The sequence below is a fragment of the Rana temporaria genome, chromosome 4 (assembly GCF_905171775.1).
Source record: "Rana temporaria chromosome 4, aRanTem1.1, whole genome shotgun sequence".
NCBI lineage: Eukaryota > Metazoa > Chordata > Amphibia > Anura > Ranidae > Rana > Rana temporaria.
In genome coordinates this window covers 200845078-200870405 of record NC_053492.1, presented here as the reverse complement: position 1 = coordinate 200870405, position 25328 = coordinate 200845078, and the positions used below count along the sequence as shown (strand labels likewise).

The 25328-nt window shown below is 44.6% G+C and overlaps 1 protein-coding gene across 1 annotated transcript in view; it reads left to right on the top strand.

Annotated features, from left to right (window-relative positions):
* The window catches only part of LOC120936905 (alkaline phosphatase, tissue-nonspecific isozyme-like), a 64852-nt gene that overhangs the window by 21991 nt on the left and 17533 nt on the right, over positions 1–25328 (top strand). Inside the window, exons 6-7 of the mRNA XM_040349686.1 lie at positions 13504–13573; positions 14629–14763. Coding sequence (XP_040205620.1) covers positions 13504–13573; positions 14629–14763 — 205 coding nt within the window. The remainder of the gene's footprint in view (positions 1–13503; positions 13574–14628; positions 14764–25328) is intronic.

Below are 25328 nucleotides of genomic sequence, written 5' to 3'. Positions count from 1 at the left end.
CGGTGTTGGCAGCTCTTCTAAATTCTGCCAGAAGGGCCCTTTGGGTAAAGACATGGGATAGAGCTTTCAAGTCCAAGTCTCGCCTTTGCGGGATTCCTTTTTGAAGGATCCCTGCTCTTTGGTTCTGATTTGGAGCAGGTACTGTCTCGTTCCACAGAGAAGGGGGAAAAAAGTTCCCTGCTAAGTCCAAAAAATATAAAAGGAGGACATTTTTTCGAGGTCCCCCTTTTAAAAAACGTTTTCAGGGAAAGAAGGAGCCAAAGAAAAAGTGGGGATTTTGTAAAGGCAAGGAAAAAGTGGGGTTTTTTTTTTTTTTTTGGAGCTTCTACTTCCAACAAAGATTCTAAATGACGCCAACATAAAAAGGTTGGCAGAAGTCTCTTGTGGTTTCTCCCTCAGTGGGAAAGTATCTTGCAGAGTCCTTATATCCTGAGTCTGATAAAGGAAGGGTACAAGTTGTAATTCTTGTCTCCCCCTCCACCAAATGTTATCCTGACCCACCTCTCCAAAGACCCATTAAAAGCAGGGGGCCTATTGGAGAGTGTCCGGGAACTAGCGGAACAGCAGGTGATCATTCCTGTCCCAGTAGATCAAATTGGCCAGGGGTTTTATTCCCACATATTTGTGGTACCAAAACCATCCGGAAAATTCTGACTGATAAATCCACGAAAACTAAACAAACACCTGGTTTACAAAAAGTTCAGGATGGAGAGCATCTACACGGTCAAGACACCTTCAGGAAGGAGTCTTCATGAAAACATTGGACATAAAGGATGCTTGCCTGCATGTTCCCATTTCCCCGAAACATCAGAAGTTCCTGAGGTTTGCAGTGCAGACTAAGCAGGGCGTCCGACACGGGCAGTTTAGGGCTCTCCCCTTTTGGCCTAGCGGCCAGTTCAAGAATTTTTACCAAGGTTCTGGCCAAGGTGGTGTCATTTCTACACCTCCAGGGGATAGCCTTGATCCCATATTTGGACGATATGCTGATTTTTCAGTCCGGCCTTGGAACAACTCCAGACAGACCGAGACAAGGTGCTGTCCACACTAGAGTATCTGGGGTGGCTAATCGGCAAAGAAATCATCCCTAGACCCTGCACAGTCCAAGGTGTTTCTAGGGTACCGGGTGGACTCGGTGAACCAGAAGATCTGTCTACCAGAGGAAAAGATCACCAAAGTGCAAAGAGCATTCTCTGCCTTGCTTGGTACCAGAGGGGTCTCTCTAAGGACTATGATGAGAGTGCTGGGACTCATGTCATCCTGCATCTCAGCAGTTCACTGGGCCCAACTCCATTCCCGGAAACTCCAGGGATTCCTTCTCTCCTTCTGGGACGGAAAAAAGGAATCCCTGGACCTAACAGTGTCCCTTTCAGTGAAGGCAAAGCACTCCCTAGACTGGTGGCTCAACGCAGACAACCTGTCAGCAGGTCGGTCCTGGTCCCAACAGAATCCATTGATTCTGACTACAGACGCAAGTGCCTGGGGAGCTCATATAGGAGATCTTTTCGCCCAGGGTCCTTGGGACCGAGAACAGAGCCAAGCCTCTTCCAATTTCAGGGAGCTGTTGGTGGTCGGAAAAGCTCTAAAGTTTTTTTTTTTTTTTTTTTTTAAAGACCAGGTACAAGGAAGGGAAATGCAGATCTCTCGGACAACGCAGTAGCTGTGTCATACCTAAACCATCAGGGGGGAACGAGGTCCAGCAGACTGATCGATCTGACCCAGGAGATCCTGGGGGACTTGGAGAACCGTTCCCATGGTCCTGGATTTCCTCCAAGAGGGAGTTGACCAGGGCTTAGCAGTGGGTACACTCAGGGTTCAGGTGGCAGCCTTATCGGTTTTCTTTGACCAAAGACTGGCCCTGAATCCACTGATAAGATTTCTAACAGCCAGGGAAAGGGTAACCCCGGTAAAAACAATCGGATTTCCTCCTTGGGATTTATCCCTGGTACTTGATGCTCTAACCAAGTCTTTTGAGCGGGTGGCTCAAATTTCTGTTAAGTTCCTTTCACTTAAGATGGCATTTCTTCTAGCAATTACGACAGCCAGAAGGGTTAGTGACCTACAAGCTCTGACTATTAAAGAGCCTTTTTTGTTGCTCCTGGAGGATAGGGTAATCCTCCGACTGGATCTTTTATATTTGCTGAAGGTAACCTCTGATTTTCACAGGAGATTGTTCTCCCCTCCTTTTGTCAGAACCCAAAAAATGACATGGGAGGCAAGGTTTCATTTATTAGATGTTAGAAGGTGTCTTCTAGCCTATTTAGATCAAAAATATTTGATTAATTTCTCCGGTCAAAAGAAAGGGCTTCAAGCTTCTAAGCCTACGATAGCCAGGTGGATTAAACAAACTATCGCAGTAGCTTACGAAAAGTCAGGAAAACAGGTTCCACCCCACATTAAAGCTCACTTAACCAGATCTCTGGCAACCTCCTGGGCAGAGAGGGCAGGCGTTTCGATTGATCAGATCTGCAGAGCAGCAACGTGGATGAGCCAAAATACTTTTCTGAGGCACTACAGAGTGGAGCTGTTATCCCCTCAGGACTTCTTGCTCATCGTCTCGGGTGTGCCATCCTGGAAGATGACTGGAGAAAAGTACCGGTAACGGATTTTCTAGGAAATCTTCCAGGACGGCAGGCCTACTTCCCACCCTTAAATGTTGGTGATGTTTGTGTTCACAGAAGGTACCCTCTGACACCGGTGTGGGTCTATACTTTGTCATAACTGAGGGGCAGAGGGAAGGGTGGGGCCTTTTAAACTCTATTGTTGATTGTGTTTCCTCTCAGGTGGGACCGTCTCAGGTGTGCTGTCCTATAAGATTTCCTATAAAATCCGTTACCGGTAAGTGTAACTGGTACTTTTTCTGGAGGAAGGAAAACTCTGGCTTAGGCGGTGACCAATGTTGGAGTGTGAAGACTGGCAGGTAGATTTTAAAAGGTTGATTAAGCAGTCAAAGGTTTGAGGGAGCTTAACCTGTTCACCTTTCTAGAATTTTTTTAGAAAATCCCTATGCAATTTTACATTTTAATAATTGGCCCAAAAAGGCCACTACGAAGACTAGCTGGAACCACGAGAGGTCTCGCTGCCCAGGCAGTTTGAATAGCCCAGAACAGATGCTGTGGGTGTGGTAAAGTGATATTTAGCCTGTCCTATAAACGGCAGGATGGAGAGGTATGAGGAGTCTGCGCTTTTTCAGAGAGGACTCAAAACCGCTACATCTGAAATGGGAGGACCTTAATTTTAATCAGGAGGAGCTATGTGTTCTTTACATACCGAATCACGTAGCGGGGTTTTATATAAAACTTCCTGAAAAGTTAACTTTAATCTTTCTTTGGATGTTGACAGACAAGGTTGGGCTGAGGAGTCCTTCAGCAGAAGGTCATTTGACCAGCGTAATGGTCCTGGGCTTAAGTGGTTAAAGACCAGGCCACTTTTTGTGATTCGGCACTGCGTTGCTTTAACTGACAGTGCGACGTGGCTCCCAAACAAAATTTGTGTGTGGTTTTTTTTTTGCGCTATAAACAAAAATTAAGCGAAAATTTTTGAAAAAATCTTTATTTTTTTACTGTACTGCCAGATCATTCTGTGTTCCAGAGATACCTTTCCATCTCTGGGCGACAGGTGGCAGTAGTGGAGTTCAGTCTGAAGCGCCTCTTGCCTTCAGGGTGTGCGCACATCATGGGCTCTGGCAATATGGCCTACCAGGCCAGGGCACACATGCTACACGGTGTCCTTGGTTCCGGGACTATGATGGCCCAGAGCAACTGAAGCTGTGGCGGGGCCCCAGTCATCTACTGGGTCCCCAAATTTCTAAAGAAGATCCCAAGCGAGTTGTGCTGTTCGGTGGGGAGTCAGTCTGAGGTGAGCCCAGAGGCAGGCGATCCAACAGGGCCTAGACAATCCACCGGGGATCGAGGTGATCGGACATTGACAGTTTGTTTGATGGCAACCTGTCAGTCGGTGACCATTTGAAAGACTACCTGAGGGAGATTCGGGCACCAATTTACCAAGGAGGATTTACCTCACTATCTATGTTCTGGAGAAGTGGCCTGTGGCAGAGGTCCCGAACTGACCCATCAGTTCTATTAAGTCTGTGGCAGAGACTTATTTTCTCAAGTTCCGAGTGATACCCTGGCTGCCAGGTCTGTGTGAGAGGCCTGTCCGGGTACACTACACCCACTCCGGCTGGAGTGGCGACGAAGCAAAGTGTTATTGGAAGCAGGACTGCTTTTGTATTATCCAAGCAACTTGTCAGCAACTCTCTCCTTTTTTAACCAATCTTTTCTCATCTACCTCAAGTTACTGTTTGCCGTGTTGGGCAAGAATAAAAGCACAGAAAACGACACCTTGCTGTTTGGACATTCCGTCATTGCTCTCATCGTCATCGTCCACTCAGAGGTTACACGTCATCCCAAATCTAACCAGCAGATCCTGAGGGGGTAGCACTACAATTGTATAAACTTTTTTTTTTTTTCCCTCCGTTTAGGCCTGTGACTTGGGGTTTGTGGGACTCTGCTTGCCCTGGAGAGTTCTGGAGGCTCCTTGTCCAGCTTCCCCGACGCCTCTTCTGTGTAGATAACCCTGTGTCTCTAATAGGGGCACAGGGTGAATGAGAACCCCACTATGATCTGTGCTAGTCAGACTCAATGCTGTATATATTGTGTTGGACTATTTGCTGTGATGGTTTGGGGTGGGATTGTGTCTGATGCCTCAACTATTATGGGATATGTGTGTTTGCTGTGAGGAAAGAGGGCGGGGGGATTCCTCCAACCGCCCCCCTGCTAAGACTGTTTATTGGTGAGAAGTTTGAACACACCTGACCTGTGTGGCCATTGTCATTGGACAGTTTAACCCACCCTGTTTTCCAAGGGTGGGAGGGAAGTTATTTCAAGTGATGTGTGTCCATGTGTGATAACAAAGTCAGTTTGTTAGCCCACCTCAGAGTGGCAGTCTGTTGACTGGGGGGGGGGGGGGGGTAAAGAATCTTGGACGGTGCTGAATCTGGACAGAGGAAGCATTGACGGCAGACCTAGATCTGTTTGAGGACAGAGGGTTTGTCACAAGGCCGATACCCTATTCTACATATTTTTGGTAAAAAAATCGCGGTAAGTGTTTATAGATTGGTTTGCGCAAAAGTTATAGCGTCTACAAAATAGCGGGATTTTTTTTTTTTTATGGCATTTTTATAATTTTTTTTTTTATGTGTGTGCGTTTATATACAGTACAGGCCAAAGGTTTGGACACACCTTCTCAATCAGAGTTTTCTTTATTTTCATGACTATGAAAATTGTAGATTCACACTGAAGGCATCAAAACTATGAATTAACACATGTGGAATTATACATAACAAAAAAGTGTGAAACAACTGAAAATATATTTCATATTCTAGGTTCTTCAAAGTAGCCACCTTTGCAGCAGACACATCTCTAGAACTGGTAAGAGGAGACTGTGTGAATCAGGCCTTCATGGTAGAATATCTGCTAGGAAACCACTGCTAAAGAAAGGCAACAAGCAGAATAGACTTGTTTGTTTGGGCTAAAGAACACAAGGAATGGACATTGGACCAGTGAAAATCTGTGCTTTGGTCTGATGAGTCCAAACTTGAGATCTTTGGTTCCAACCCCCGTGTCTTTGTGCGACGCAGAAAAGGTGAACGGATGGACTCTACATGCCTGGTTCCCACCCTGAAGCATGGAGGAGGTGTGATGGTGCTTTGCTGGTGACACTGTTGGGGATTTAATCAAAATTGAAAGCATACTGAACCAGCATGGCTACCACAGCATCTTGCAGCGGCATGCTATTCCATCCGGTTTGCGTTTAGTTGGACCATTTATTTTTCAACAGGACAATGACCCCAAACACACCTCCAGGCTGTGTAAGGGCTATTTGACCAAGAAGGAGAGTGATGGGGTACTGCACCAGGTGACTACATCTTGAAGCTCATCAAGAGAATGCCAAGTGTGCCAAGCAGTAATCAAAGCAAAAGGTGGCTACTTTGAAGAACCTAGAATATGAAATATATTTAATTTTTATATTTAGTTTTGATGCCTTCAGTGTGAATCTACAATTTTCAGTCATGAAAATAAAGAAAACTCTTTGAATGAGAAGGTGTCCAAACTTTTGGTCTGTACTGTAGATGGATTATGTCAAGTGAAATTTTGATATTATCATGGAACATTGGAGGTATAAAAGATCGTACTAAGAGGAGGGCTATGTTTGACAATGGTTTGCCTGCAGGAAACACATTTGACCCGAGATACAGTGAATTTGTTGCAAAATATAATGTGCTCTACGTATGCAAGAAGTACAAGCATATTAATTTCTTCCAAAGTACAATTTTCTTGTAGGCAAGTGATCCCGGATCCACAGGGTAGATATATTTTTGTTAGTGTGTAAACTGTTTGAAATAAAATTTATACTGGTGTGTAGCGCTGACATTCTTGTATATTGATGTGTTTGCATACTTTAATACAACGTCTATGGACATTGCTATGTTTAAGTATTTGGAGCCATCTAGTGACCAAACACTGGTAATGCAGAGAGATGTTTTGTTTAGATTTTTGGTTTCTTTGGAGATGAGGGCACACAGGGGAAAACTATCCCGGTTGTTATGGCAAGTGATCTAAGGGTGCCGGAGGGATGGTGGCCGGATTGCAGAGACCGAGAGACACTCATCCGAGCATCGGAGGACCGGATCCATCCAGCGGAGCTGAACAGAGCTGACAGAGAAGCAAGTTGCAGTCACAGGACAAAAGTTACTACCCAGAGCTCTTATCCAGTGGGTGAGCGGGTCATGACCCACAGTTTGCTAAGTTCCACACGCAGTTAGACTCATATACAGACCTCACTGGGATTTATAGTTCCACAGAGGAGCAGAGAAACTGACACTGAGGAGGCTTGAGGCCTATCTACTTTGACGTTTCAATCGACTTTAAAATAGTTGTTGCAGTTACACCAGGAGCACTTTCACTCAGTGGCGTCACTAGGGTTGGTGTCACCTGGTGCGGTAAAATATGGTATCACCCCCCCCCCCCCCCAAGAACATTTTTTCAAATATTTTTTTACCCTACTGTTTGCTCTCTGTTCTCCTTTCTTCCCCTTTTCTCTCTCTCCCTATCCATCTTTCTTGTTCGTTCTATCCCTTCTTCTTTCTCTCCATTTTTCTTTGTCCCCTCCCCCCACCTCTCTTTCTCCAGAACCGGAATTCACATCTCAGGAGCCTATAGGCCAGGGGCGTACCTAGAGCATTTGGCACCCGGGCCGGATCCAATATCTGGCACCCCCCCACGTTAAAAAGGTAAAAACACCCCACTGTGCCCCCTGCATACCTCTGCATCCTTCAATATCTTTTTGTTACTACTGTGTACCCCTCTCCACAACTGCACCTCTGGACCCCTTTACATTACACAGCCCCCTGCATCACTGGACCCCTTTAAAATTACACAGCACCCTGCATCACTGGACCCCTTTAAAATTACACAGCACCCTGCATCACTGGACCCCTTTAAAATTACACAGCACCCTGCATCACTGGACCCCTTTACATCTCACAGCCCCCTTCACCTCTGGACCCTTTTACATTACACAGCACTCTGGACCTCTTTACATTACACAGCCCCCTGCATCACTGGACCCCTTTAAAATTACACAGCACCCTGTATCACTGGACCCCTTTACATTACACAGCACTCTGCACCTCTGGACCTCTTTACATTACACAGCCCCCTGCATCACTGGACCCCTTTAAAATTACACAGTACCCTGCATCACTGGACCCCTTTACATCTCACAGCCCCCTTCACCTCTGGACCCTTTTACATTACACAGCACCCTGGACCTCTTTACATTACACAGCCCCCTACATCACTGGACCCCTTTAAAATTACACAGTACCCTGCATCACTGGACCCCTTTACATTACACAGCACCCTGCATCACTTGACCCCTTTACATCTCATAGCACCCTGCATCTCTGGACCCTTTTACATTGCACAGCACCCTGATATCTGGACCCTTTTACATTGCACAGCACCCTGCATCACTGCACCCCTTTTACATTACACAGCCGGCTGCACCCCTTTATATCACATAGCCCCCCTGGACCCTTTTACACTACACAGCCCTCTGCACCCCTTTACATTACACAGCATCCTGCATCTCTGGACCCTTTTACATTGCACAGCACCCTGCATCACTGCACCCCTTTTACATTACACAGCCGGCTGCACCCCTTTATATCACATAGCCCCCCTGGACCCTTTTACACTACACAGCCCTCTGCACCCCTTTACATTACACAGCACCCTGCATTACTGCACCCCTTTTACATTACACAGCCACGTGCACCTCTGGACCCCTGCATGTTACACAGACCCCCCTTCAGTGCAGACACCCCCCCTCAGTGAAAACCCCCTCAGTGCAAACACCCCCTTAGTACACCCCCCCCCCACCCCTTCAGTGAAATCCCTCCAGGTGCAAACACCCCCCTCCCCATTCAGTACCTCAGATCATCGCATGCAGCGCCACGGCACATGGACAGAAGGTCCCCTCGGCCCCTCCCCCTCTGTACACACAAACAGAGGAGTGGGCTGTGCCTGTGTGCCGACTGCCGACCACCGCTAACAGCCCATGGCTGTGAGGGGATGGATGGTGCTGCGGACCCCTTTAAAATTACACAGTACCCTGCATCACTGGACCCCTCTAAAATTACACAGCACCCTGTATCACTGGACCCCTTTACATTACACAGCACCCTGCACCTCTGGACCTCTTTACATTACACAGCCCCCTGCATCACTGGACCCCTTTAAAATTACACAGTACCCTGCATCACTGGACCCCTTTAAAATTACACAGTACCCTGCATCACTGGACCCATTTACATCTCACAGCCCCCTTCATCTCTGGACCCTTTTACATTACACAGCACCCTGCACCACTGGACCCCTTTACATTACACAGCACCCTGCATCACTTGACCCCTTTACATCTCATAGCACCCTGCATCTCTGGACCCTTTTACATTGCACAGCACCCTGCATCTCTGGACCCTTTTACATTGCACAGCACCCTGCAACACTGCACCCCTTTTACATTACACAGCCACGTGCACCTCTGGAACCCTGCATGTTACACAGACCCCCCTTCAGTGCAGACACCCCCCCTCAGTGAAAACCCCCTCAGTGCAAACACCCCCTTAGTACACCCCCCCACCCCTTCAGTGAAATCCCTCCAGGTGCAAACACCCCCCCTCCCCATTCAGTACCTCAGATCATCGCATGCAGCGCCACGGCACATGGACAGAAGGTCCCCTCGGCCCCTCCCCCTCTGTACACACAAACAGAGAGGAGTGGGCTGTGCCTGTGTGCCGACTGCCGACCACCGCTAACAGCCCATGGCTGTGAGAGGAGGGGATGGATGGTGCTGCGGTGTCACCCCGCAACCCCCCCTCCTCTTGTACCGCAGCGCTCCAATTCCGCGGCGCTCATCGCTGCAGTCGCGGGGGGGGGAGCCGGCCCCCCCACGTCGGCTTAAAAAAAAAAAATATATATATATATATATATATATATATATATATATATATATATATATATATATATATATATTGGGATGGTGTCACCCGGGGCGGCCCGCACCCCCCTAGCAACGCCTCTGCTTTCACTTCAATTTGAATCATCAAAACTGTGGATTACAAATCTCAAGGAGTTACTTTAGCTAGCGAAGAAAAGATCCAGGACTAAGTAATTTAAGTGAGATCTCGCGCATAGCTTATAAAGTAGGGGGAGCTCCCAGATATAAACTTATGTATATGTATACTGTTTTCAAAAAGTTTATGTTGAAATCAATTGTGCAGTCTTACGTTGGGATGACAGCATAATTACTGTAATCACTTTTTTGCATATTTCACAGTAAAATATATCTCTAGTTTAAGTATCCAGTTGTTGTGGCGTACTGTTTTTTTCCTCCAAGTGCAGTCAGTGGATCCTGGGGTTACAATACAGGTATTTTGTATTGTCTTACATTGTATTGCATTGCATCACAACTGTGCCAAAGGGATTGAGCCAAGTTAGTGGGGTTTATTGGTAGAGTGCAGGCCCAAATTAAACCAGCAGCTCCTTCGGGGTCAGTGCTACACGTGGGGGCTCGTCCCGGGATTCCTGTCACTCTACAAGCAAGCCCGCCCCCTTCATGCTACACAGGGAACAGATACAGTAGGCTTATTCCTGATAGATAATCCAGGGATGCCTGTTTGATTTTGGGAGATTTTAATAGCATTTGTAATCCTAGTAAAGATCGATATCCAGCTGGAACTCAGGGGGATACTGTGTTTTTTTTTTTTTTTTTTTTGGAGATATTGCTGAGAACTGGGTCTACACAATATATGGCAACTTAAAAATCCATTATCCTGTATGTACTCTTGTTGTTCTAGTACGTACCAGACTCTATCGAGAATAGATTTAACATTTGGTACGGAACTAGTTTTTCCATGGGTGTCTAATATACAATATTTGACTAGGGGTTTATCACATCACTCCCCAATTTTAGTTTCTTAAAAAAAGTAAAACCTAAGATGAAGCCCTAATGGTGGGTCCCAGCATTCTGGCTAAAGGAATAATCTCAGACGCAATGAGTCAAGCTATAAGGGAGTTTTTATTTTTATTAATGAGAACTCTGCTTCACTTCAGGTGGTTTGGGACACTGAAGGCATTTTTGAGGGGTGTTCTATTAAAGGCAATAAGTGTCCATAGAAAATTGTACTTAAAACAGGAGTAGTTATTGGGAGCAGAGGTTCGGCAAAGGGAAGCCCAGTATATACAGGACCCTACTACTCCTAACTGCTGCGCCTGGAGGGATACACAACAATTTATATAGACAAATGGTATTGGAGAAGGCTGATGGGGCTTGCTTTCTCTCCAGATGTTGCGGTTTGGAGGAAGGCGAGAGACCAGGTCATATGCTGGCGGTTGTAGCGATATCTCAAGAGAACACATTTTCTCTCTGCTATATGTAAAATAGGGGGGAAATTGCACAGGATCAAAATGACATTCTGGATTATTTCTTATCCTTTTTACAGTGATTTGTATCAGAGCAAGGTTGAGTATCCCATGGAACTTAGAATTCCTAGGCCCTTTAAAACTGCCTTCTCCCTCCAATGCCCCTCTGACTATGGAGGTGGTAGAACAGGCAGTGTCAGAATACCCAAATGTTAAGGCCCCAGGTTTAGACAGGTTACCGGCAGAAGTGTACAAACATTATGGAAACGTTCTGCTACCGGAACTAATGAGTGCTTAACCAGGCCTGGGAAACATTTAAACTCCCGGATTCTATGGATGAAGCCTGTATTATAGTGCTGCCAAAACCAGATAAGGATCCTTTGATACTGGAATCTTACCACCTGATATCCCTCCTAAACTCAGATGCTAAGATTCTGGCAAGGATCTGGCAGCAAGACTGGGTAGAGTCCATGCAGGGACTGATCCATCCAGATCAATCTGGCTTTATACATACTAGGTCTACAGCAATTAATTTAAGGAGACTCCCTTTTTAAATATGCAGTTACCAGTAGACAACCCGAAAGAGGGCTATTTTGTCACTCAACGCTGTGAAAGCAGTCGAGTGGACATAGTTGTGGGAGCTATTAGACAGGTTTGGCCTGGGACATAAATTTATACGATGGGTAAAGCTATTGTACTCTGCTCCAAGTATGCAAATGGATGGGTTAGCGACAGAGTTCTTTTCATTATCAAGAGGAACTTGCCAGGGGTGCCCTTTTGTCCCCTTTGTTTGCGGTGGAACTGCTAGCGTAAGCGATTCGACAGTCAGAGGATATCGGTGGGTTTGTTAGAGGGACAATGAATGAAAAGATTTTCATTTGTATGCGAATAACTCACTATTGTTTCTCTGAGATACGACAAGTCATTGATTTCCCTAATGACCCTTATAAAGAAAAAATTGCCCAATTTTCAGGCTTTATCAATTGGGATAAATCGGTTATTTTCCCATTAGATGGCCTGAAAATACCGGAAGAGGCCCAACAAATTAAAGTTACGTTTTTTAATTTTTAAATATCTAGGAATATGGATATAACCAAGGATGAAAGATTATTTGGAGTATAATTGAATTCCCATTCTGGTCTAAATTGCCAAGCAAATCTAATAAAAATTATTTGGGCCCCTCAGTTACTTTGTTTTACATAACTCGCCTATATGGATCCCGTTAAAATGGTTTAAAAAAAAATAGATTTTATTTTGTTTTGCAAGCTATTATGGAAAGGAAAGGGCTTGAGGATTAGCTTGTCTACCCTTGTCTACCCTGCCACAGCCAAGAACATACTTTATAGCTTCCCAATTGCAGTATTTTGTGGGGGACAATAGACTGAAAAGACCCAATACAAGCTGTTACTGAGCCAATGCTCGTGATCCAGTCTTATGGCTCAACTGGAATCGGGATTATTAGCATACACCCAAACTAGCCCAACAAGGATACTTATGAATAAAGTTTGGCAGGAAATGATGTCGGCCCTCGGTTGGTGCCCGAATGGTCACTCCGCCCCTGTTTGGGAGGTTCTATAGTGATAGTTTGGAGGGGCGAGGTAAGGAGCGATTCCCCCACAAAAATTCTTTCTCCTTTTTTGTGTTTTTTTGTTTTTGTGTGGTTATTTCTAGTTATTATATTAAAGATATTAGGGATTGTTTGAAATAAGAATTTATAAATATATATTCTAATATATTGGTGTTTAAAGGGTTTGTAAAAGGAATTTTTTTTTTTATCTGAATAGCTTCCTTTACCTTAATGCAGTGCTGTTTTCATGTCCTCATTATTCGTTTTTTGCTCTCAAGTTGCTGTAATTCTTCTCTGATCTCCACACTTCCTGGTTGTCTGTTTCCTGATAACCACAGTACTGGGAGCTTTCTCTCTGTGGTCACTAATCAAGGTGTGATTACTGTGTGTCTAAAACCCCTCAGTACCAATCGGTTTCGTTTTCCAAACCATCCCTGCCCTGTATTGGCTTTGGGCTCTGTACATCACAGAAGCAGGAAACAACATGCAAAAACGAAACTAGAAACTGCAGGTACATTATATGATAGATAAAATCAATTTTTAATCATTTTTAAAAGGAATCGGTTAACTAGTATATCCTCTATACCCTGTAAACGGTAATTTCAGAAAAAAAAAAATCCTTTACAACTCCTTTTAAGCTTGATGCATGTTTAAGTGTTGTAAAATTGAAAACGTTTGAATAAAAAAATTGTGAGCCAAGGGAGGAGCAGTGTACACATGAAGAGATGAGGGTGAGCTGCATTTACCAGTTCTCTTGATAACCCTCACCTAACCTTCAGGTTTCTCTTTACTGGAAAAACAAAATCCAGGTTTGTTTGAGCAAAATGGTCATGTCTACTCCTAATTACTGGTTTATGTGAGACCAGGTATTCCCCTTTGGCATTATAAAGCATATAATGAACGTCTCTGACAACTAATGTCATTCAATTTTATTATTTTTTTTCCCAGAGGTCCAAGTATGTGTGGAATAAACAAGGCTTTGATGCTGTGAATGAAACCACAACAGATTACTTAATGGGTAGAGTATCAATTAAGTGCAAATATTTTGTTTCACAGCACAGATTGGGGGGGGGGGGGGGGGGGGGGGATTAATTCAAAGAAGTATGACTACCTTTTTTTTTTTTTTTTCACGTGACTGTACCTACATTTGTGCTCTTTTGACATCCAGCCAGCTTATAGTGGGCCATTGCCGAGTCAGCTGACATCAGAGCTGATTTAGGTTCTAGAAAGATCCTGACCATATTGTTGAGATAACCTGAGCTGGCTCTGGCTCACTGTGTATTGCTAGGACAGAAAGCCAGCTGTGCCCGACACCCTCTTCAGGCCAGTGCTTCAGTGAGTGCTGGAGGAACAGAGTGGAGAGCAGTGACTGACAATCGCTGATCTCTGCTCCGAGATGACTGAGACCTTAATGATCAACTGTCATGTGATTGCTCAGTTCTCAGTCTTGGCGTCAACACGGGACAGCCAGCAAACTTATCCTTTAGGCATTTGTGACACTATGCTGGTCTATTTAAAAATTTCAGTGCCCAAATCGGCAAGGATGGCAGACCTGATGGGGGAACTATTCTGTCAGTTTCCCATCAGGCCCCATCCCATAACAAAACTCCTCAGCCTGTCAAATGTGACCGATGTAGTTACCAGGCAGATTGTCCTTGGTGCCATCCTTGGTGCGACAGATTAATGTACAGTACCAGTTTCTGATGGGTACATGAATCTTTCCCAAAGCACCAACAATTGTGGTGCGGAGGTCCCATAGAATCCTGAAGAGTGTTTACTGCGCTGTTTATGAATTCCAGTGATTACGTTTTATATATGAGGGTTTACTTTACTTGCCAGCAAGTCAAATTTCATCTAATATTTTGTATAAATTACAATTTACATATTTGGAACTACATATGGAGCTCCTTTAAATAAAAATCGGGCTGCCAATCAATTAACATTTTTGGAAAGAAGTTTTTCAGTAGCATATTTAATTCTGGGAAGGTTTCCATAATCACCTGAACCCTTTGACAGTTTATTTCAGTTGCATAGAACCATAAATGCATTAAACTTGTTTTTCCAACTTTTTAGGGCTGTTTGAACCAAAAGACATGAAATATGAACTAAGTCGTGATCCTTCCATGGACCCATCCCTAGCAGAAATGACTGAGAAGGCCATCAAGATCCTGAGCAAGAATCCCAAAGGATTTTTCCTTTTTGTAGAAGATAAGCATAAATAGCATGGCACAAATTGTAGCGCAATGGTTTTATTTATACACGTAAACAGAATTAAGAGAATGTGCTAGTCCTGTCAAGAAATAGGCATATGCTGGGGTTCAAAGGCTGTGTGTTGAGTAGATGTTGATGGTTTCATCACCATTTGGTACGTGTGTGTGTGTGTGTGTGTGTGTGTGTGTGTGTGTCCGGTGCACTGTGATTTGAGCGTGTGGTGGTCATGTCCAGAGGCGGGACTTCAGGAGAAACTGCAATCACGGACAGGCCAGCCCTATGCCTCACATGACCCCCATACGCCCAATCACACTAAACATGGCGCCAGAGCGCTGGGGACACAGAACTTAAAATTAGGAGGAGGCAACCAGTAGTCACACGACACACTGGCGCCCCCCTAAATATCGTGCCCGGGGCCAAAGCACCCCCCCACGCTACGCCACTGCATGCACATGAAGAAAGGGAGATCTATGATTAGCCACAGCATGATCCCAAACCCGTCCAGTGTGTCTAGCCATCAGCTGTTCTGGAATGGAGACTTCAGAAGGTGAAGGTTAATCGTACTGGATCTGTGTTATTTTTAGAGGTACACTGATTTTTCTGTGTTTGTTGCCTCAACAAGCCTCCCTAGTGGGCTCTTCTCCAGGCCTATAGCAACTGCACGAGTTGCTATGGTTATAGATAACACCAATGGCTTTCAGCAACATCTTTTAACTCTGTGTTCAAAGTGCTATAAAGATACATCTAAGACAGGTGATTTATTTTGTCACAGAATATTCCTTTAAACATACAAGAGATCAAGACTAAAACAACATTCTTTGACACTTTATTTTATTTCTATTATGTTTATGAGCTCTACGTGAACTTGTTATCTTTATGGGGATTGTTATCATTTATTTACTTTTTTCAAAGGAAACTATTGCATGAAATCATCTAAAATTAATTTTAGTAAGAACTGCCATAGGACAGTACAAATCCTATAAAACAAAGTCATTTGAAGGTGAAAGACCACTTTTTTTTTTTCTTTATATATATATAATATATATATCTAGTACAAAGTGTATGGTCTTTTCTTTTTCGTACATCACGTGACACAGGGCTGCATAGTAATAACTATGTGGGTTATAGGCCACCTTCAGGTGATGGACACTGGCAAGCCCAAGACAGGAAGTCCCCTCTTCTGTATAACCCCTCCCATACCGTGAGTCCCTCAGTTTTTTTTTTTTAGTTTCTTTCATGGCTATATCTTCCATGTCATTTTCTTTAAAGACGAGGCACATATCCTTTTCCAAGTCATTGGCTGTCTTGGCATCGTATAAGAGGGATTCATCCATTCTCTACGGCCCTGTAGTATCCCCCCATGTCCAAAGACATTTTCACTGGGGCATGATCAGAGAGCGTTATTTTTATTTCTATCCCTCCAACAGCCAATGATCCAGCAGGATATGGTCTATTCTGCAATATGACCCATGGACAGACTAATAGTATGTAAAATCCTTCTCCCTTGGATGGAGAATTCTCCTGACCTCAATAAAACAGGTTGGGTATCTATTACAGGATCATAAACAAAATTAAAATCACCTGCCATTACAACCTTTCCCTCTCTAAAACCCTCTAGCTTCGTCATAACTCTTTTTTTCAAATGCGCTGCTGGACTAAGATTTGGACAGTAAACATTTACTAATGTATATTTCATGTTGGATAGGGAGCCTCTGATAAATGGATATCTTCCCTCCTCTACTTCCATAGTTTCTAATATAAACCTTGTATTCCTGTTGAACCCAATCGCAATTCCCTTTGATCTTTTATTGGGGGAATAGCTGTGGTACCATATATAGAGTCATTTTTTTTTAGTGTTTTTTTTTTTTTTTTTTTTTTGTTTAATCTGGTCTTGGATGTCATTTTCAGATGGGTCTCTTGTAGAAACACTATGTTGGCTAATTGTCTCCATTTCCTGTAATATCTGATATTGTTTGGGCGATTTAGCCCTCGTACATTGTACTTAACTATTTTTAGCACTACCATCTATGTTTTAGGCCTTTGGCTGAACCAATGGCCACAATCAGGCCTATAACAAATCCAAGAGGCTTCTTTCCTAATCTCATGAAATAAAACTTTTTAACTAAGGCTGTGCAAATTAACTTTTAATTAATCGATTATTCTTTAATTTTTTTGATCGATCAAAATCTTTTTGATTGATTAAATTCTTTTGATTGGTACTCGCCTCTCCGCCGGCTTCTGGACCTTCAGGGAGTTCCGTCGGAGATCCAGTAACGTCACGGACACCGGCGGGGCTTGCCGTGTCCATCTGAAGGGCTCCTTTGCTGTGCCTTCATATCTGCATGCCAGCGGGACCTTACTATCTGCCACACGCAAGGGCTGTTACACTTCCCTCTATCAACCTGGGATTCTACAACCATCCACTGGGAGTTGTGATAGTTCCCTTCATGGGACATCTACATGCCGACGGACTGATGTTAACCTCTCCTCATCTGGATTCAGCAGTGGTATCGTTGTACACATTATTATACCAGTATCATACTTAACTACATGTTTTTATGACTGCTTTTGAATGAATGAATGAATGAATGAATGAATGAAAAACTTATAAAGCGCGGTGCATGCGAACTGAATCGCTTCTGGGCGCTAGTTGTTCGTGTCTCATGACATCAAAAGAGCAGAGTTTTGATCCGTCTTCTGAAGTCAGGTGGTTTTCCTCCAACCGAACGCTGGTTGGTAAAGCGTTCCATAGTCTCGGACCTTGAAAAGCAAACCTTCTTTCTCCTTTGGACTTGTATTTGGTTTTTGGTACCCTGACCAGATTTTGGTCGGTGGATCGCAGAACGCGATTCGAATTGTGAGGTTCTATCTTGTCGCAAAGATATTGCGGAGCCTTCCCATGGATGCACTTATGTGTCAGGCAGAGTGCTTTAAATACAATTCTGTCTTTTACTGGCAACCAGTGAAGGGTTCTCAACGAAGGTGAGATTGATTCCCATTTTTTTTCCCCCAGTCACCAGACTGGGGGAAAAAAATTCTGAACGACTTGCAGACGGGAGATTTGGTACTTTGGGAGTCCGAGGTAGAGGGCGTTAGCATAGTCCAGTCTGGAATTCACGATTGTTCCCACCACGACTGCTACGTCTTCTTTGGGGATAAATGGAATAAGTCTGCGTAGTAGGCGCAACAAATGGTGCGATCCGCTGACTACTGACCCTATTTGTGCGTCCATTGTCATGAAGGTATCAAAAATGACTCCTAGACTTTTGACTTTGGAGCTAGGGGTGATGATTTGGCCCAGAATGGGCGGCGGTGTCCAGGTTGTTGCCAGTTGACTCTTTCGGCTGGAGTGAAACATAAGAAGTTCTGTTTTGGAACTGTTGAGTTTAAGATAACTCTTTGTCATCCAGTTTTCTATCGAAGAGAGACATTTCTCTAAACTGAGATGATCCTTTTTGTTGCAGATGCGAAAATACAGTTGCGTATCGTCTGCATAAGAGTGATAGAGTAGTTCTTGGCTACTGATAATATCAAAGAGAGGGCAAAGATAGATGTTGAAAAGCACCGGTGACAGGGGGGATCCTTGGGGGACTCCACATGACACCGTGCGCTTTTCCGATGTGAAAGAACCCAATTTAACTGTTTGTGATCGGTTTTCAAGAAAGGAGGAAAACCATGGTAAATCACCTTCTGCGACTTCTGCTACCTTGGCTAGTCGCATCAGTAACAGTTTGTGGTCTACCGTGTCAAAGGCTGCGCTTAGGTCCAGCAGAACCAGGAGACAGGATTCTCCCTCGTCTGCGGCCTCGAGGGCATCGTCCCATATTTTGAGTACGGCCGTTTCTGTCCCGTGTCCGGGACGGAAGCCTGATTGTAATGGATCCAGTAGATTGTGGGTATCTAGATGCTGTTGCAGCTGTTGTACCACTACTTTCTCCATTATCTTGGAGAGAACATTTAGGCCTGTTATGGGACGGCGGTGAGTTGGGTCCTTGGGATCCAGGTTAGGTTTTTTCAAGATGGGCTGGATTGTGCCCTCTTTCAACAGGGATGGCACTGTGCCTTCCTTAAATGACTGGTTTATAAGCTGTGTGATGGGTGGTGCCAGGATGTCGGCACATTCCTTCAGCAGTTTGGTGGGGATGATATCATTGGGCGATGTGCTGTTCCGCAAAGCACCAATGATATTTTTTGTGGTATCGATGGAGATCGGTTCCAGAGTGAACTTTGTTGATTGTAGAGCGTTTCTGTGGGTGTTTTGTGGTTGATTGACGGTGGGGTTGAGGGGGGTATTGTTTTGCAAGATGCTTTCCCGGATTCTTTCAATTTTTGTTGATGAAGAAATCCGATAGTTCATTACAGAACTCTTGGGTGTCTGAGTTGGGGACTTCAAGACATCCTAGATTCATGGTCTGGGTGACCATCTTGAAGAGTTCGCGGGGGCGGTTTAGGGTGCTGTTAATCGCCATAGAAAAATGATGTTTTTTGGCTTTGAAGATTTCTTTATGATATTGTGTTGTTATGATGAGGTTATCCTCTGCAGGGCTTCTTTTCCAGGCGGCTTCTGCCCTTCTGCGCTCTTGCTTCAGAAGCGACAGCTGGTTGTTGAACCAGCCAGACTTTCTTTTTTGGATGCAGGCTTTGCGTTTCGGTGCTACTAAATCGGCTGACTAGCAGGGCTGCGTTTATGGCATCCAGTGTATCTGCGGCTGTTTGATGTCGATGGATTGTTTTGATTCTGTTTCCCAAGGTAGATTTAAAGAGTTCCGAATGGAGCTTCTTCTGAGATCTAGCCCAGTGTATTGTCACCGGCTTGGGTGCTTTTATCACTGGGGGAATTTTGGAGATTATGAAATTGATTGCATGGTGATCTGTCCATGGCAATGGTTCATTTTCTAAAATGCTTATTTTCAGATTTTGTCTGAAAATTAGGTCGAGTGTGTGACCTGAAGCATGTGTTGGCCCGCATATAAGTTGCTGTAGCCCTAATCCCTCCAGGTGATCGATGCAGGCGTCCGCAATGGGATCCTGTGCGGAGTTGGCCCACAGATTAAAGTCCCCGAGCAGCAAAAAATGTTTGCTGTTAAGGGTATAAGTGGATATAAACTCCGTCAATGATGGTAGAAGCTGCGATTTAGGCCCGGGTGGTCTATAGCAGAGGAGAATGTGAACAGTCTCCTGGGGGGAAGTTTGAAGTTTAAGAGTAAGGGTTTCCATGAATGGAAGAGGATTTTGAAGGGCTGGCTTAGTGATTGTAATGTGATTCTTGTGGATCACCGCCAGGCCTCCTCCTCTTTGCCCTATTCTGTTTTCCGTTATAATGCGATAGTTTTCTGGCACCAATTCTCCGAGAATGGTGTTGCAGTCGTCTGAGAGCCAGCTTTCTGTAATAAAGAGGCAGTCTAGATCGTTTTGTAGTAAGAAATCGTGGATTTCTAATCGGTGTTTTACTGCCGATCTTGTGTTGATCAAAGCACATGATATGTGCTTGAGCTGGGTTAAATAGTTTACATTTTTGATGGTCGATCGAATCTCAAAAGTTGCTCTATTTTTAAGGCCTTTTTGGTGACGGCTGGTAATGCTGTTGCGAATTGTCTCAGACCCCGAATAGAGTCCGCAGAGTATCGCAGATTAGCCATTGTCGCCAGTCACATTGTCGTCAGTCTTTCCTAATTGCGGCGGCCGCGAATGAGGCCTGGTCTGGCGCGGATGCGGGAAGAGCCGCCGGACGTGATGGGTGGAAGACTGTCCAAGTGAGCCATCACTCGTTGAGTCTTCTCTCCCCCCGATTGGTCCAGAGGATGGCGAAAAACCCCAGGCGTGCTGTGCCAATCTGCAGCGATCGGGGGGAAAAATTCCTTCCTGACCCCTTAACGGCGATCAGTGCAACCCTGGATCAATTGGCTAGGGGGGTGTGGGGGGGGTCTTAGTCCTGTTTTTTTGAGCTGTGTCTGCAGCACCTGAGAGCTGGGAGGACCCTGCCTGGCTGCACTATCCCTGGGGAGAGCCGACTCGTTTGAGAGCGTCCTGCTCTCACTATCCCTGGGGTGAGCAGACTAAGATGAGAGCGTCTGCTGCACCGCTGCATCTATATATCAAGAGTTCCAACTTTATTAGCTGCAAGCTTGTTCTGGATCAGTGATTGAAAAAAAATAATGAAGACTCCTGTCTTACCTCCTGTTTCAAACTCCTGGTTTTTAACTCAGGCACTTTTGATCAAAGAATGCACTTCTGACCAGAGAGTCCACATGTGAAGCCACCATCATTGGGAGCCAGCTCCTATGGGAGTTTGTACAGCCACTTTGTTCACAGGTCTTCACAGGTGAGTATAAACACACACCTGTGAACAATTAAACCCTCCCCTTAATTAGCAGAAAGGAAAAAGAAAAAAAGCTGTTTAAAAAGTATCAGAGAAAAAGAGGGGGAAAAAAAATCTGCAAGCAGAAGCAGATAATAGCCAACTCCTGGTTTTTAACTCAGGCACTTTTGATCAAAGAATGCACTTCTGATCAGAGAGTCCACATGTGAAGCCACCATCATTGGGAGCTTTTGGTACTGTTTGGTATTACTCGCACCATGTTTACAGTTTTATGTAGCTACATCGATTTTATCTCCAGTGCAATATTTATTTGGGTACCTACTTGAAGACTATGAAAGTTTTAATTCTATTCCCATCGAGCGCTGCCTTTGTGTGTTTTTTGTATCCTGCTATCCATTTTTCCAGTGTTTTGGTAGCTGCACTGGGAATCAGCCTGCAAGGAGATCAGCTAAAAGTAGTTGGATCTGTATGTGCGTTATAATTGAAATTAGTCGATTAATCGATTTAAAAAAAATAAAACGATTAATCGAACAGAACATTTTTGATCAGTAACAGCCCTATTTCTAACATTTCCACAAGGGGGGGGGGGGGAGGTCATGGTCCTGGGTTCGGTACTAAACCGGATCTTCAAAATGTAACTTCAACACCTTATAAGGAGTACCTTGAGACCACATATACTCCCCCCCCCCCCCTATATAACATTGTTCACCAATGTTAAGACTCCCTCAGTCTGCGCCTAGCCAGGCATCCTGCCGAGCGGGCCTTTCTTATAAATCCCCCTATTCTCCGGTTCCCCTGGTCTCCAAGTTAGAAGCGACTCCCGGATTAAGGGTAGACATATCCCCTCCATCCCCCCCCCCCCCCAGGTGACTTTAATTAACTTCCATCTTCTCTTCCCTTCCTTTCCCTCCCTCCACTCTTTCAGAGGTCTTATAGAGCATTCTTACTTAACCCTTATCCTCCTCCTTATCTGTTCCCAACCCCCCCCCCAAAAAAAACGCAGCAACCAATAATCTGGTCTTTCCACCTTCTCCATGCCGGGGGTCTCTTTTCCCAGTTATCCACGTGTGTGTGTGTGTGTGTGTGTGTGTGTATATGTATATATATATATATGTATGTGTATGTGTATGTGTATGTGTATGTGTATATATATATATTGTGTGTGTGTGTGTGTGTGTTTGTTATATATATATATTGTGTGTGTGTGTGTGTGTGTGTGTTTGTTATATATATATATATATATATATATATATATATATATATATATATATATATATATATATATATATATATATATATATATATATATATATATATATTTTGGATATTCAATTAATTTATTACAAAATTCCTTTTATATCTTCTGGGAACCGAACATAAGCTGAGACCCCCTGATTTTTTTACTGACGGACAGGCTGGAAAGCCCCATCAGTTGCTGAAATGACTGTTTACGGGGTATAGAGACATAATAGTTAACTGATTTATTTTTAAAATTCATTAAAAATGGATAAAAATCAATCACATAATGTACCTGTAGTTTCGTTTTTACATGTTATCCTGCCTGTGTGCATGTACAGAGCCATAGAGCAGTGATGGTTTGGAAAATGAAACTGGAATCTCCCAGTACTGTGGTCATCAGGAAACCGACAACCAGGAAGTGTCCATAACAGAAGAATTACAGCAACATCAGAGCAAAAACGAACAATGATGACATGAAACCAGCACTGCAGGAAGGTAAAGGAAGCTATTTGGCTAAATTTTTTTCCTTTAGCGACCCTTTAATGGCTTCAATGCCCTTTTACGTGCTAGAGTCTCTGGGGACAGGTCTGAAAACATAAGTAGCTTAACACCTTTATATTCCATTGCTCCTTTTTGTTCATAATCTTGAAACCTTACTATAATATCCCTTGGGAGATCCCTATGTGCAGTGTAATTCTGCATCCTTCACTTCTTTAGAAAGTCCCCTTACCCGGAGATTTTTGCTTCTACTACGATTTTCTTGATCCTCAAGTCTAACGGCATTTCTTATGTCCATCCAGTCCATATCAGCTCTATCTCTTAATTTAACTATTGCATTTTTATGTTCTTATAGTTCTTCTCTTCCTTCTACCCTCTGAATATCTCTTCTTCTGGCTCCCATTTTACCTTTTAATTGTTCGTTCTAGACGAGATATCATTTCAATCATATCTGTCATATTTTGCTTTGTTGGAGGGGCTTGTAGAGCATCGGGGGGGGGGGGGGATTGATTTGTTGTCTCAGGTGTTTTTTTAACCTTACCTTAGAAAAAAATCTCTCAAGGTAAGCCTGAGTATTGAAACATGGTCAAAAATAACAATCAAACAGAAGGGTCTTCTCTCTTTTTCACCTGGGGGAGAGCATGAAGCTAGCTGCTGCCCTCAATCCTACGGAGCCATGATGTAACTCCTCCCCTCCTCCTGTACGTGAAGACTCCTAAGGAACTTGGTTCACTTATGGATCTTCTTTGAGCAGATGTCATGCCTAAAGATTGCCACTAGAGAATGTTAAAACATACCTGATCAATGCCTCCTCAGTATATCGCACTGTGTAGCTGGCTTCCTCCAGAACAATCGCAGCCACTAGGATAATGTGGGGGGGGTGTTGCTAGGGTATCCCCACAGCATCACAGAACATGGCATGTGGTTCCCCCCTCGGGAGGGCGGCGCAGCATGCGGCTCTGGTACTCCGCCACCCCCCCTGCTGACGGAGGGACAGGGTAGCGTTTGTTGGGGGCTTGTAAGCTGTAGGCATTCCCAGGGACACAGTTTTTCTCAGAATCGGGCTGAACATTGATGGCAGCATTTGTTTACATAGGTGGGTTGAAAAAAGTCCATCCAGTTAAACCATATAATTTTTTATTTATATACACAATCCCATATACCCAAATGTTGGTCCAGAGGAAGGCCAGAAACCCCAGCAGAGCATGATCCAATTTGCTACAGCAGGGGAAAAAATCCCTTCCTGATTTACCCCCCCCCCCCCCTGAGAGGCAATCGCTTTAAAAACCGCAGCTTGGCATTGCATGCCATTATTGAGCTTATGAGCTACCAAAACCCTCAGATCCTTCTCAACTACAGACCCCCCCCGGTATGTATGATGCATGTATATTCTTAGCCCCCAAGTGCATAACTTTACCTTTTTATCAACAATAAACCTCATCTGCCACATAGTCGCCCAATTAGACAGACATTGAGGTCGGCTTGTAAATTGGAGACATCCTGTAAGAACATTATTCCACTGCATAGCTTAGTGTCATCTGCAAAGACAAAAATTGTACTTTTGATCCCAGACCCAATATCATTTTATAAAGATATTAAAAAGTAAGGTTTCCAACACTGAACCTTGGGGTACACCACTGATAACCTTAGACAAACCTTAGACTAGGGTTGCCCCGATACCGATACTAGTATCGGTATCGGGACCGATTCCGAGTATTTGCGGGAGTACTCGTACTCCCGCAAATACCCCCGATACCGAAATAGAATACTTGCCGCCGTTACGCCGCATCCCGCCGCCGTTGCGTCGCATCCCGCCGAATCCGCGCTGCCGCTGATTGTTTAACACGCGCAGGGAGTGTAATGATTGGCGCCGCGCAGCGTACAGACACTCCCCCTTGCTCGGGTGAACTGTCCAATCCCGAGCAAGGGGGAGTGTCTGTACGCAGCTCGGCATGAATCATTACAGCTGTAATGATTGGCACCGCGCCGCATATAGACACTCCCCCTTGCTCGGGTGAACTGTCCAATCCCGAGCAAGGGGGAGTGTCTGTACGCAGCTCGGCACGAATCATTACAGCTGTAATGATTGGCACCGCGCCGCGTATAGACACTCCCCCTTGCTTGGGTGAACTGTCCAATCCCGAGCAAGGGGGAGTGTCTGTACGCAGCGCGGCACCAATCATTACACTACCCGCGCGTGTTAAACAGTCGGCGGCAGCAGCGGATGCAGGTAAGGGGGATGACAATGGCTGGATATGGGAGACAATGGCTGGATATGGGAGACAATGGCTGGATATGGGAGACAATGGCTGGATATGGGAGACAATGGCTGGATATGGGAGACAATGGCTGGATATGGGAGACAATGGCTGGATATGGGAGACAATGGCTGGATATGGGGGAAGACAATGGCTGGATATGGGAGACAATGGCTGTATATGGGGGGGGGGGAGACAATGGCTGTATATGGGGGGGGGGGAGACAATGGCTGTATATGGGGGGGGGA